This window comes from Ambystoma mexicanum, chromosome 2p, assembly GCF_040938575.1.
Source record: "Ambystoma mexicanum isolate Mex_15411 chromosome 2p, UKY_AmexF1_1, whole genome shotgun sequence".
In the NCBI taxonomy this organism is placed as follows: domain Eukaryota; kingdom Metazoa; phylum Chordata; class Amphibia; order Caudata; family Ambystomatidae; genus Ambystoma; species Ambystoma mexicanum.
Genome location: NC_090923.1, coordinates 974,694,790 through 974,708,722, shown reverse-complemented (window position 1 = coordinate 974,708,722; position 13,933 = coordinate 974,694,790). Strand labels below are relative to the sequence as shown.

General features: G+C 47.8%; 1 protein-coding gene across 1 annotated transcript in view; it reads right to left on the bottom strand.

Moving 5' to 3' along the window:
* The window catches only part of ACTN3 (actinin alpha 3), a 155,173-nt gene that overhangs the window by 34,237 nt on the left and 107,003 nt on the right, over positions 1-13,933 (bottom strand). Inside the window, exons 6-9 of the mRNA XM_069644784.1 lie at positions 7,036-7,114; positions 3,796-3,877; positions 2,398-2,483; positions 995-1,087 (exon numbers count right to left, since the gene is read on the bottom strand). Coding sequence (XP_069500885.1) covers positions 995-1,087; positions 2,398-2,483; positions 3,796-3,877; positions 7,036-7,114 — 340 coding nt within the window. The remainder of the gene's footprint in view (positions 1-994; positions 1,088-2,397; positions 2,484-3,795; positions 3,878-7,035; positions 7,115-13,933) is intronic.

The window sequence follows — 13,933 nt, the reverse complement described above, 5'->3', positions numbered from 1 at the left end:
CAGTATCCACTAATGCAGCAAGCTCAATCAACAGAGTTTAATGCTGCCCACTCATTCCAAGCCGACAGGGCCACAGATGACACTGTGGGGGTTCATTTCCATTCACTCTTCATGGCTTCACTGCTCCAGTAGTTATCTTGTCCATGAACACAAGGGCTCTGCACGCAAACAATCTACCAAGGATGGCCTACTGAGTGCCGGGAACCTCCATCTTTATTGGGAAATTTGGATTTGTTGACCAGGAGCTAAAAGCAGCACCTGGGTATAAAGCATCCCCAGGAGTCAGCCCATAGTGTGTGCAGCAAATGTAACATGAGCGCAAGATGCAGACATTGAGCCTCATTACGGGTCTGGCGGTAATCGTGCCGCTACTACTGGAGGGTTGCCGCCGGACCTGTAAATATTTACTGGCACCTGACTTCCCGGTGCCACCGGGTGATTACAATCCTGGCGGCCTGGAAAGTCAGGCACCGGAAAAATGTTGTTACCCATTCCCATAGCCCCTTCCCATGGTCCGTGAGGGTCTGCCTAACGTGTTCGCTGTGCCCGGCAGGGTCAGAGTTGGGCACGGCGGCTCCAGCAGGCAGGCCTGTAGTATGCCGGTCCGAAAACAATGGTGCCGGTAAACTTACCTTGGTTGTGTCCTTATTTCTGCTGTCAACACATTCCCCCAACTACACAGTTAATATCACATAGCTATGTGTGTTTGGCACCACTTGCCAGAGGAGTCAAGTGTAGCTCCTAGAAGCTGTTGGTGTCAAGCTAACCAGGCTCCCCTTAGCTAAGACCAGGAGCTAAATAGCTCCAGTTACTGCCAATTTCGAACTCCTGCGTATGCTTATGTTCTCAACAAAGTCTTGCATGACCCCTCTTTGCAGTCGTTTTTTTCTAGAAACATATGTCATCCTGCACAGAGTGCTCATCGAATATATTGTCTGGTGGTGAGGAATGAAATACTGAGATTGTGCAGATTTCCCGGACGGGCAGACATTACCTCGCTTGCCAGTTTCTCATACTCTTCCATCAGTTTCTCATTTTCCTGGTTCACTGCCAACACTTTACAGATCCTATTTGCCGCAGTCTCAGCCTAAAAAAGGGAGAAAAAGGAGTGTGGTTAATGTCGAGGGTTTGCTAGTAGGTTCCCGGTCTGTGCAGGGCAACTGAAATAGAGAAGATGCGACAAACTGTGCTACCCAGAGAAAGATTAGAACAACCAGCCTGCATTGCCCACCCTAATTTTGAATTGAATTGATATTTTATCACACTCGTACACAAGTGTTTCAATTCTATGTGTCAGTTTCTCCCTGAAGGCTCTACTGGATGAAAGCACCAGTAGACCACCCAAGAGTCCTGGTTGGGCAGGACGGTGCGCCTTTCATGGAGATCTGAAGGGTCTACTGGATTAAAGCACAAGAAGAACCACCAAGAGTCCTGGTTGGGCAGGACGGTGCGCCTTTCATGGAGATCTGAAGGGTCTACTGGATCAAAGCACGAGAAGACAAACCAAGAGTCCTGGTTGGGCAGGACGGTGTGCCTTTCATGGAGATCTGAAGGGTCTACTGGATTAAAGCACAAGAAGAACCACCAAGAGTCCTGGTTGGGCAGGACGGTGCGCCTTTCATGGAGATCTGAAGGGTCTACTGGATCAAAGCATGAGAAGACCAACCAAATGTCCTGGTTGGGCAGGTCGGTGTGCCTTTCATGGAGATCTGAAGGGTCTACTGGATGAAAGCACAAGAAGAACCACCAAGAGTCCTGGTTGGGCAGGACGGTGCGCCTTTCATGGAGATCTGAAGGGTCTTCTGGATGAAAGCACGAGAAGCCCAACCAAGAATCCTGGTTTGGCAGGACGGTGCGCCTTTCATGGAGATCTGAAGGGTCTACTAGATGAAAGCACGAGAAGACCAACCAAGAGTCCTGGTTGGGCAGGACGGTGCGCCCTTCATGGATATCTGAAGGGTCTACTAGATGAAAGCACGAGAAGACCAACCAAGAGTCCTGGTTGGGCAGGACGGTGCACCCTTCATGGAGATCTGTTTAACCATTACATGGATAAATTGTGCAGTGCTTCTGTTTATTGTTTTATTTCAGGATTGTGAGTTTAATTTCATTTTAGAATCAATATTATAGAAACCTGCATGGGGCTCTGGTTCTTATTAAAGTTAGATACATTAATTTTGTAGATAAATCTTTGTCAGGGTCTAAATTAAGAAACATTTCTCGGTATGTAGTATACTGCCGACCTTTCTCCCAATCTGAGCTGTGGTATGGTCCCTGCGCCACCAAATCTGTGCACAAGGGGTTAAAACCATGTGTGAGATAAAACGCATCCCAGAAAGTTGTCCCCAGGTGGAAAAGTGCAATAAAGTCCACTTGACTTTGAGGACGCGACTGTACCTGTTCCGCTCCGGCAAAGGCATGGTAGAAGCAGGAGACGTAGGTCATGATGGCTTTCTCGTCAGGCTTTGGGGTGTTCACAATATCTGGATGCAGAACAAAGCGCATAAGATGGTTGGGAAACACAAGGCTCACTCAGACCTACAGCACCGCATGCTTCAGCGACCAGAGACATACAACTGAGAGCCACTGCTCACAAAGCCAGGGCGCGCAGACAGATGTGCGTTCAGTCCTGCGGTACAATATGGCACAGGGAAAACAATCCAACAATGCTTGTGGGGTCGGGGGCGGAGGATGTTTTAAGAAAAATGTTCAAGGCAGACAGTATCACAAGGTTTATAGTGATACCGTTGGAATCAAAGCAACCTTGTGACGAACACTCACACCAATGCAACGTACCAAATTATGTGACAAATAAGGAAAGGCGTGTCCCAATACACAGATGTGGATGAGAGAACAATGGCACCATGAATAAACAAGGTGGAAGCTCCGTGGCAGAGTGCCAGCATAGAAATACACCTGTAGGTAGAGCCTGTACAGACCATGTGGAACTAGGCTAGCACCGTGCTTCTGCATACAGGACACCTTGAAAAAGCAGTATGCCACTAAGGAGCCTATAAGTGGGCACGTGGGGGCAGTGTACCGGGAACATGCAATGTGGCGCAAGCCTGGCTAAGTACACGTAAGTACAGGCTACTGCTAACAAGCAAGGTGCAAGCAGACTAGCAGCGGTATGCAGTCTTTATATCGACACATTTTATAAAGAATTATTATATTTCTAATATTTTATAACAAACAATTTTATGAAGAATGCACTTAGGTGTGGACTAAAGCATACAAGTAATCCCAAGACACTGTGGACTAGCAACCTGAAATCAAACTTGCAGTGTGAATGCTGATATAAAGCACTGTGAAGAAGACGAAATACAGATCCAACGTAGACCACAGGACTCCATGAATTAGTAAAGTGGGCCCTGGCTGTGTCATGTGAGTACAGGGACACTATGAACCAGTCATGGGGAACCAGGATAGCAGTGTTTGTGTGCACACACACAGGTTATCCTGAACAAACAATGTCGAGCGGGATGTGAAACAAGACGCAGGCACCTACATGGGGGGTGGGGACACAGGTAGACACCACAGAGTGACATATGTCGGGGCCTGACTGCCATTCCAACTAATATGCCATACAATGAGGTGACAGACACGGCTATAGCCGTTCCTATGACTATTTAGTGTTGCACGACTGTATGTGACATCTTCAGCCAGGTCAGAAAATGTCAGCCACTCAACAACTTGCAACCAGGAGGAAAACACATATCTGAGCAGGAGAAAGGTTCTCGATGCAGGGGCACCCAACAACAGTGGCAACTCAAGAATCCCCCGTGGGCGACTCACCTTCAGCATCCAACATTTTGGGAATATCCAGGAATTTTTCAGCCACTTCAAAAGCAGTGTTCAAGTTACCAATGGGGTCATCCTAAGAAGAGATGCACACATATTAGATAGGGGCAAGTTCACGGGAAAGAATGAATGAGAAACCGATGGCTTTGGAACACAGAAGAAAATAGTGCAAAGAGGGCAATATTAAGTGCAGATAGAAAAATAAGTCGTTAAAGGGGTAAAATAAAATAAAAGGACAAGCACAGAAAAAAAGAAAAAAATACTGGAACTAATAATTAAGGGGAAAAGAAATACAAAGAATAAAGACAGAACAAATAATTACAACCTGAGAAAAGAGGTAAGAAAGACACTTGAAAGGAAGGTGTGAAAGAGAAAATAATTGAGGGTGAAAGAGATTAAAACAAAAATAAACTGAAGCAAAGAAAAGACAAAGGAGTACATTTGAAAAAGAAAGGTAAAAAAATGTGATATGATGAAATGGGAAAAAATAAAACAAAAGAAGGGAGGGTGTATAAAAATTGAACGATAATGAAACTAATTCAAGCCAGTCCATAACAAATATAGGTCTGTGGTCATTTTGATAGAAATATATATATATATATATATAGACACACACACATGTTGTGTGTTTGGGGGGTTCGGGGTTTGGGGATGGTGGGTGGATGGGTGAGGTGGTGTGGGTTCGATTAAGATTTGTGGGGGGGCATTTAAAAAAAAATCGACCAAAATGACCACAGGGACAAATGCACGAGTAATGTGCCAACGAGGAAAGGGGCATCGTTTAAAAAACGTACATCCGTTAAAGCTGGAGGGAGCAAGCAGGAAATTAAGATTAAAACTAACAAGTAAAAAAGAAATCTTAAAAGGTAGAAGCAGAGAAAAGAGAAATAAAAACAAGAGTTGGAAGGAACAAAAGAAACAAGAAAACGCTTGACAGATGCAGAGATACGAAAGAGGAAAAGATGGAAGGAAAGGAAGAAAAAGAACAAGTAAAGTCAGCAGCAGAGAAAAGAAAAGGAGGGGCTTTTGGAGCAGAGAGTGAGAAAAAGAAATCACGGCAGAGAATGGAGGAAAGACATTAGAACGAATGCTGGAGGTAGAGAACAATATTGAAAAAAGTTGACGAAAATGCATATTATCGAAAGCAAAGGAATGATAAAAGGAGGACAGATGGAATGCCCAAAAGGAAAGGCAGAAGTGAAGAATAACATTAGGGAAAAGCGAAGAAGGCAGACCGAGATTTCCAGACAGTACCAGTGCAGAGGAAGCCAGCGGGTTAATGGAGAACACAGAACAATAGTTCACTCGCATACGAGGACAGCACCAAGGTCAAACAGAGCGAACGCGCGTTGTGTGTAGCGAAAGCTGCTGCAGTGCACACACCCATACAGTCCCCGTGCACGCTGGTTCATACTATTAACGCGTCAGTCATTGTGCTCAATCTCAGAAACTGCACCTTTGTGTCAACGCTTCCCAGGGTGGTTTCACATTCGGTATTGGGCCAAACTATAACTGTAATTGGTGTCTGGTTATGTGCAAAGGCAAACGTATCTTGCCAGGTGAACATTCGGACAGCAACAATGGAAAGGGACACTAAAACCAGCAGCAATAAAAGAGTAAACACAAACTCCAGTAGCAATTGGAGAAAAACAAGAGATCAGCAGGTATAGTGGAGCAAACACCGAAACCAGCAGCAGCAGCAGAAAAGCATAGCCCACGCCAACATCACTAGAACAGGAAGAGAATAGTAGTGGCAACAATGGAAGAGTAATCACTGGGAATAGGAGCAGTAAAAAAAAGAAACACAGGTTCTAGCAGCAGGCAGAGAAACACAAGCAGAGGGATCAGCAACAATATAACGAAAACACTAAGATCATCAGCAACAGAAAAGTGATCACAGGAGCCAGAAGCAAGAGTAAAGCAGTCAGACACCAGCAATAGCAACAGCAAAACACTCAGACACCAGCAATAACAACAATAAAGCAGTCACACACCGGCGATAGCAACAATAAAGAAGTCAGACACCAGCAATAGCAACAATAAAGCAGTCAGACACCAGCAATAACAGCAGTGCAAGCATGGACTGGAGAGATAGTTTGACAGCAGGGAGAGCGAGCAGACACAGCAGCAATAGGAGGAAACACACCAACCAGAACCAAAGCAAGCCACACAGCTCTCCAAGGGATGGAAGGCAGGGGTATATGCACATGACAAGGACAAATGAGAGAATAGGAAAAAGCAGAAACCAGAAGCAAAATGAAAGGACGCATCAAAAAGAGAACATGAAGCAGAGAGCGGGGCGATCGGAGACACCAACACCAATAGGCAAGTCACCACAGATACCTGCAGCAACAAGAGCAGGGGTCAGAAGCACAGGGAGAGACCTGCGTCCTAGTAGGAGGAGAAGCAAGGATAGAGCAGCAGGACAGGGGCACCACAGAGGCAATGACGGTCAGGGTGACATATAGAAAGGAAATGCACAGATCAATGCACAATGTGGGAAAGCACAGCAGTAAGAGGAAGCATGAAACACAGCATAGGAAACTGCAGCAAAGGGGAGTCATCAGGGAAAGAAGGCAGAGAGGCCAGAAGCTAACCACAGTGTATGCACTGGGACCAGCTGTGAAAGCAGGGGTAGGTCAGGAAAGTACAAAGACCAGAAAAAAAAACAAGGATAGATAGAGAGCAACATGCACCAAGAGATAAGGACAGGACAAGAAAACAGAGAAACCACCTCCAAAAGGATGGAATGGCACAACAATTTAATAAAAAACCCCACAGTAAAAGGAGGCACAAGACAAGAAAGCAGAGAAAATGACAACAGAGTGAGGGGACAGGGAAAGAAGGCAGAGAATTCAACCACATAACGAAGGGCACAGGGCAAAATGAAGCAAAGAAATTAGAATTGAAAGAGAGAAGGGTCAGGGCAAGAAAGCAAACAAAAGAAAATCACGGAGCAGGTCAAAACAAAGAAAAACAAGGAGGATGTCAGAAAGCAAAGGAATCTGCAGGAAATAAGGCAGAGAAGCCAGACAGAGGTGTGTGCAAAGACTCATAGTGATGAGCATCAGTATGAAATAGGTGAGAAAGTGATTGGCAGAGACAGGTTATACCTCGTGAGATGAAGCAGCGGGAGGCAGAGTAAACCACACACAATCACAAGAGCATCATGCAGTCACGCCACACAAGGTTAAGCAGGCAGGTGCCAAAGGAGAAGTCGGAAAGCAAAGGAACCTTTCTGAGCTTGGCATAGTCGATCAGGTCGGGCCTGTGTCTGTGGATGAGGGCACACAATGCCAGGCCATCCTTCCAACTTTAGACAGAGAAGCAAGGAAAGAGGCGAAGGAGAGAGAGAGAGAAAAGAAGCAGAGATGAGCCTTACAGGTGGACAGCAAGTTCTTCCCAGGCCATACCCAGCTAACCCTGAGCCCTACTAATGGGCCGTGCATAGGGAAAGCGGCTGCAAAAGTAATGTTGACTTCAGGATCTGAAGTACCCCAGTTGATAGGTCTATTGGGAAATGTAGTTGCCATGAGTGAATGGAAGGGCTGGGGCCAGCCAAGCCAGTCAGATGTCAGGCTGTGCCTGACAAGTGACTGACTCCTAACTAGCTCTAGTATTTATTTGGAGGCCATTCCTTTCAAGGACATTTCCATGCAGGCCAATCATCCCCTCTAATCAGAATGTATGTCTCATAGGCCCTCATTATAAATTTGCCGGTCTGGATAAAATGCCAGTAATTACAGCCCCAGCATTTGTTCTTTCTGGACTGGCAAAACACACGCTTTCCGGTGGGGGCCATGGATATCCCGGCAGGCCTACCTGCCAGTAGATCAAGCCCCTACCAGCAGAGAAATGCCTGAATCACCGGCAATGGTAATACCAGTGCCGGAAATTCAGGCAACCCCATCCCATGGAGTCCTATGGAATGGAAACTTACTGTCATCTCCGTCTCCCGTAATATCCCGGAAATACTGGGATATCAGGCGACAGAGACGGTAGAGACAGAATCACCGGTGGGGTACCGGCAAACTCGTAATGAGGGTCATAGACTTAGTTCACGAGGAGTCCTCACTTGCGTACATTTGGGCAACAGTAATTAGAGTCCTGATTGAAGACAACTGCGATCTGCAGCATGGGAAGAGCACATTAGCTCCCAGGGCATACAGCGAGGTGATAATAGTAACATAACATTAACACATTTAGAAATCCATCCAATACAGTCTGCATGGGCAGTGGGGGTATGGGTTAAACGGGGAAATTGATGGGGAGGATCAAAGGGGATATAGGGGAACCCCTATGAAGGGCAAGGGGGATGGACTTTTTTAAAACACCCTAAATCATTGAAATAGGGTCGAGAAAAAAAAAGGATTTGATGGTCCCTTAAGAAATGCACCCTCAACTCACATGGCAGTCTGTTTCTGGAAAGCCCAGCCTGACCCCATCTCCACTGATCATGGTGTTCCTGAATTTATCTGCAAACTACTTGATCAGACTCAATGGCCCTCATTACGACCCTGGCGGTAAGGGGTTTACGCCAGCGTTAGCTGCGCCGACCCCTTACCGCCAACTACGAGTTCCCAGAGCGCCATGGTCACTTTTCCGCCCGCTTTTTGCGGGCGTAAAAATCCATGGCGCTATGGGACCTCGGTGTTAATTACGCCACCGTAGTGTACGGTGGCGTAATTAACACCTTCCCCACTCCCATTGAGCCCTATGGGGCCGAAATGGGAATGGGGAAGGGTAAATGGGTCAATGGGGACTTACCGCCCCGCCGACCTCGGAATGGGGCGGTAAGTCCGCCATCCGCCATGGCGTAAAGGGACTTTGCGCCATGGCGGAAAAGTCCGCCGATGGCGGAAAAAATCCGCCAGGGTCGTAATGAGGGCCAATAGCAATTGCCCTTCACTACCCCCAACCACCACATACAAAAAGCAGAATAAAAAGAGTTCATGACCCTCGTCACCCTTGAGCATCAATCAGAGATACTAATAGAGGATAATCAAACCTGCTCATCCAACTGCACTACTATCATCTACCTCCTGTTTTTCACACCGGGCACAGCATTTTGGGGCATGATCCAGGATTTCCTATTCTTTCTTGTCACTGTCATCTATCACAGAGCAAATCCTAAAATGAATTTTGCAACTGGTGGATCAGGATACAAATCCTGACAACCTTAATAATTTACCAAATATTCGTCTCACCGAAAGCAAATTCACATGCGAAGCCCAAATAAACAAACTCCTGCTACATGTAAGAAGCGCACCACTCGCCACCTTGAAAATATCTTGAGTCCATCAAGACCCACAATGAGCCCCCCTAATCAATCACCAGTGTGAACGCGGTTCTCCCATTACTCTCTGTAAGCCTCCTTACCCACGGTGCATAAGCAGCTGCTAACAGAATTTACGGTTCTTCCACCCAAAACATTGAGCCACCCATGATTTGCTTATTTCAGGCACAAATTACACACAACTGCTTCCATAGCAAGCTCTTCCGCACTGCATAGTTGACTAACCGAATGCTAACTTTGTCCCAAGTAACAACCCTTCTGCAACCATGCTGTGTCCAACTCGAGAATGCCATGAGAACAGTGTTGCATCCCACAACGAATAAATTTGTGGGCACCCTTCTATAATCCTGTTCACTTCCTAGACTTTACAGATACCTGATTCAATGAACAACCTGCAGCTGCCAATCCTGACTTCCTGCCAGCCAATGACAAGATGCTCAGCAGGAACATCAGAAGAGGACTAGTTGTCATCTTTTCAAACTCAATCTCCTGCAAGAAAATTGGCAGTCTGGAATACAAGTTCTTCAATACCAGCTGCTAGTGAAATGTCTCATAGGTCCTGTGCCCTACTATGCATGTCCTTCGATATACCATCCCCCGCTGGCAACCTCGACTTTGCCCAACATATCCACACCATCTTAAAGTAAACTCTTATCATTGGAGACCCGAATATCAGGGCTAATGATGCAGCCGAATCATTGCTGGCTCCGAAAGTCTGGGTGCATCCCAGCAACTTGAGCAACTAATCTATTCAAGAGGCCATCCAATCATCTTCTTTTTTCCTGGTCCATAATCTTTGCGTCTCCAATCACATGCAACTATCCTAGTCTGACCATAACGTCATCAGTCTCTCTGTGGTTATTGAGCTGTGCATCGATCTCAAATGACCAAGCAGTCCCGACATGCTCCAGTGGCAGCCTGGCAAATATTCACCTAGCTGCCTTTGCCATCCTTGAAGAGATACTCATCTAGACTGAGCTTCCAGTGTCTTTGTGGGACTGGCTACTCGCAAATATCATGCAAGCAAACTATATGCAGATTCGCGAATAACTGGTTTAATGAAGAATTGCACCATTTGAAACGCCTCTAGCAGAGCACTGCAACACCGATGGACATTTTGGATCCATGCATGCTAGCTAGCATGAATAACAGAAAATCCCACCAAGGAACCTGTGGCCTTTTAACAAGCATAAATTTGCTCTTGTAACATCCAAACATCAGTGGGATAACCTAATGAAATCTGTCTGTTGTAAAATTGACATTCTGGACAATTATCATGGCACCCTGCCCACCCACCGCCACCCCCTGTAACGCTGATGCGCCTTGTGATTTTTTTTTTAAATCATATTTTATTCGTTTTTGCGTTATAACATTGCATAATATATTCAAACAGGAGTTTCCATGAACCCAATTATAACACATCCCCCTCTATCCCCCCCACCGACCCCTTGTTCGAGTTCTCATGTATAGTTCACCTAGTGAGTTCTTGGAGAGCGTAGCGCTGTTATTACGGTATTTCACTTTGCACGCTAAAGTTTTGGGCCCAGCATTAGGCAGCTCCCAGTTGGGCCAGTAGATGGCAGCTTGTCACATCTGGGGGAAAGACCCCATGTGAGTATGTCCCGCTAGGCAGGGAGTCCGTATTTCTCAAAAAGGGGAGCCATATTTCTTCAATATTTGACTTGGACCCGTCGATCAGATGTGTGAGCCATACCTCTTCCGCTGGCATACTCGGGCTTTTCCATTTCTGTGCCAGACAGCATCTGGCTGCTACCAGCATGACCTGTAACATGTGGTTCTGGACTCCCTCATGACCATCTCCTATATCAATACCAAAGAGGAGGAGCCAGGGGCATGGGTACCTTTCGACTCCATCAACCCCTTTGATCCAGGATAGCACCTCTCCCCAATACATTTGGACCACCGAGCACCCCCTCCACATGTGGATGTAGTCCCCCCGTACCGTCTTACACTTCCAGCAATGTGGGTCGTATCCCGGCCTCATTCTAGCAATCCTCTGTGGGGCGTAGTGCCATCAGTGTAGTACCTTAAGGGCCTGATGTCGGTATTGGAGCGAGGCCGTGGAGCGATTGGCCCGCCTGCACATTTCAGACCACCTTTCATCATCGATTTCTCCCCTAGGTCCTATCCCCACTGTATGCGTGCCGGTGGTGGATCCCTTGGAGCCGAGAGCAGAAAGAGTCTGTAGAGGCGAGATATCACTCCCCTAGAGCCCACCTTTGAAACACAGCTGTCTCTGCTATTTTGTCTATGAAGGGGGGGACCAGATGCAGCTCAGCGGAGAGGGCCAGGTTGTAAACCAACGGTAGTAACCTCCCTCCCTCCATAAGGACCACAACACTTTTAGGACTGGGTGGTTCAAAACCCTTCTGGGGATGTTTTTTCTTGGGACCCAGAGCCATTCCTCTACTGTGACAGGTGCGTGGACCCTGTTATCCATGGCCACCCATTGTTTTTCTGTACCTGGGGTGAAGTGGTCAATCAGTACCCTCAACTGGGATGCCCTGTGATATGTTTCCAGTTCGGGGTATCCCACCCCACCGTCCTCCTTTGGCCTGGTCAATACCTCATAGGAGATCCTGTGTTTTTTACCAGACCAGAGAAAGTTCAGGAGGACTTGTTTCGTTTCCATAAAGAATGTCTTGGGAATCTGTACGTGGAGCATTTGAAAGAGGAATAAGAAATTGGGGAGAATCACCATTTTTATAAGATTGAGGCGTGCCCTCCAGGAAAGGCCCGAGCTTGCCCATCTCTCTATGTCCCTTCTGATTTCAGACCAAAGCGGGGGGAAGTTACCCGGAAACAAGCTCTCGGGATCACGTGTCTCATGAACCCCTAGGTAGCAGAACCCGTCCTCCTGTAATCTAAAGGGGAGCCCTCTCACATAGGCTGCCTCTGGATGCAACAGATCTCCCCCTATGAATACCACCGATTTCCCAAGGTTAACTTTATACCCTGATATTACCCCATAGCGCCTTAGACCCTGGAGGATCCTAGGGACCGTCTGGGATGGCCTCGTGATGTAGAGTAGCACGTCATCCGCAAATAGGCAGATTTTGCATTGTGTGTCTCCCATTTGTACCCCTCTAATAGCCTCATAGTTACGGACAGAGATGGCCCATGGTTCCATCAACAGTGCATATATTAGGGGGGGACAGTGGGAATCCCTGTTGTGTACCTCGCTCAAGGGGGAACACCCTCGATTCCATCCCGTTTGCGACCACCCTAGCCGCGGGAGAGGAATGCAGCCCAGCCACCTCGGGCCCATCCCCAGAGCTGAGAAAATCCCCCCCATGAAAGCCCAGCTGACCCTGTCGAAGGCCTTCTCTGCGTCAAGTGCCAGTAAAAGCGCGCCCTATATACGAACCGTCCTGGAACTGATCACATGGAGAGTTTTCCGCATATTGTCGCAGCCCTGTCTGTGTGGGACAAATCCCGCCTGGTCAGGGTGTATTATGTGGGGGAGGCAGCCTTCCAATCTGGATGCCAGGATCCTAGCAAAGATCTTGGCATCTAAGTTTAAGAGCGAGATGGGTCTATACGACCCACAGTCTGCGTGGTCCATGCCTGGTTTGAGCCTGTAGGAACGTCGGTGGGATCGAGTCCCGGTTTCTGATTTGATTAAACAGTTTGGCCAGTGGCTTCACCAAAATAGATTGGGTCTGTTTGTAGAAGTCTGCCGCTGAGCCATCTCCCCCTGGAGCCTTTCCCGCCTTCAATCTCTTAATGGCGCCTTCCACCTCCTCCTCTGATATCTCCCCCACCAGGGTCTCGCATTCAGAGTCAGACAGCCGGGGCAGGGGGTACTCTGCCAGGTAGATCCAGATGTCCTCCAATGATTCGCCCTCCTGTCTGTAATAGAGTTTGCTGTAAAAGTCGGCGAAACCCTCTGCTATTTCCTTCCGGCCTCTACAAATCCTGCCCCCTCCGTCCCTGAGATGGCCCACCCCTCTCTCCACTCTGCAGCCTCGGGCCCTCTGTGCCAAGAGGGTCCTCATCCTATCTCCCCACTCGTAATACCTTTGTTTGGTGTATCTCACCTCCTTGAAGACTTCCCCTATGATGACCGTGTGTAGCTCTTGTCTTTTGCCCTGCATCTCCACTAGAAGAGCCTCTCGATCCTCTCCCGGGAGGTGCAGCTTGGCTCGCAGGGCAACCAATTCTGTTCGGATCTTGTTCTCAATTAGGCCCCTTTCCCGCTTGCGTCTTGAGCCCTCAGCTATTAAGAGGCCCCTGAAGGTGGCCTTTGCAGCCTCCCACACCACGGCCATGTCCATCTCCCCGTTATCATTCGTCTCGAAGTAGGCTGTCATTTCTTTCTTCATGAATTCCCGAAATATTGGGTCCCTAAGGAGTGTGTCATTACACCGCCATCGCTAAGATCTCGGCGAGACGGGCAGCGACCAATCGGCTATGTGCAATTCATGGTCTGACCATGTTATTGCCTCTACCCTCGGTTGTGCAACCTCCCCTCTCTCTTCCTCGGAGACTAACAGAAGATCGATTCTAGTGTAGGTGTAGTGTGGAGGTGTGAAAAAGGTGTACCCACCCTGGCCCGGGTATGTTTTGCGCCATATATCCACCCAGTAGTGTTCCCTCAGAAGGGTCTGCATGGCCAGGTTGTCCTTGGAGATTCCCTTGGGCGCTCCCCCCTTTGCCGACCACCAGTCCAGACGGGGTCCATTATAAGGTTGAAGTCCCCACCAAGTATCATGGCCCCCTCTGCCCATTCGTCCATTACTCTAAAGATCTGGGTGAGGAAACGCACCTGGCCCGAGTTGGGTGCATATGGGGTGGCCAGGGTGATACGTTCCC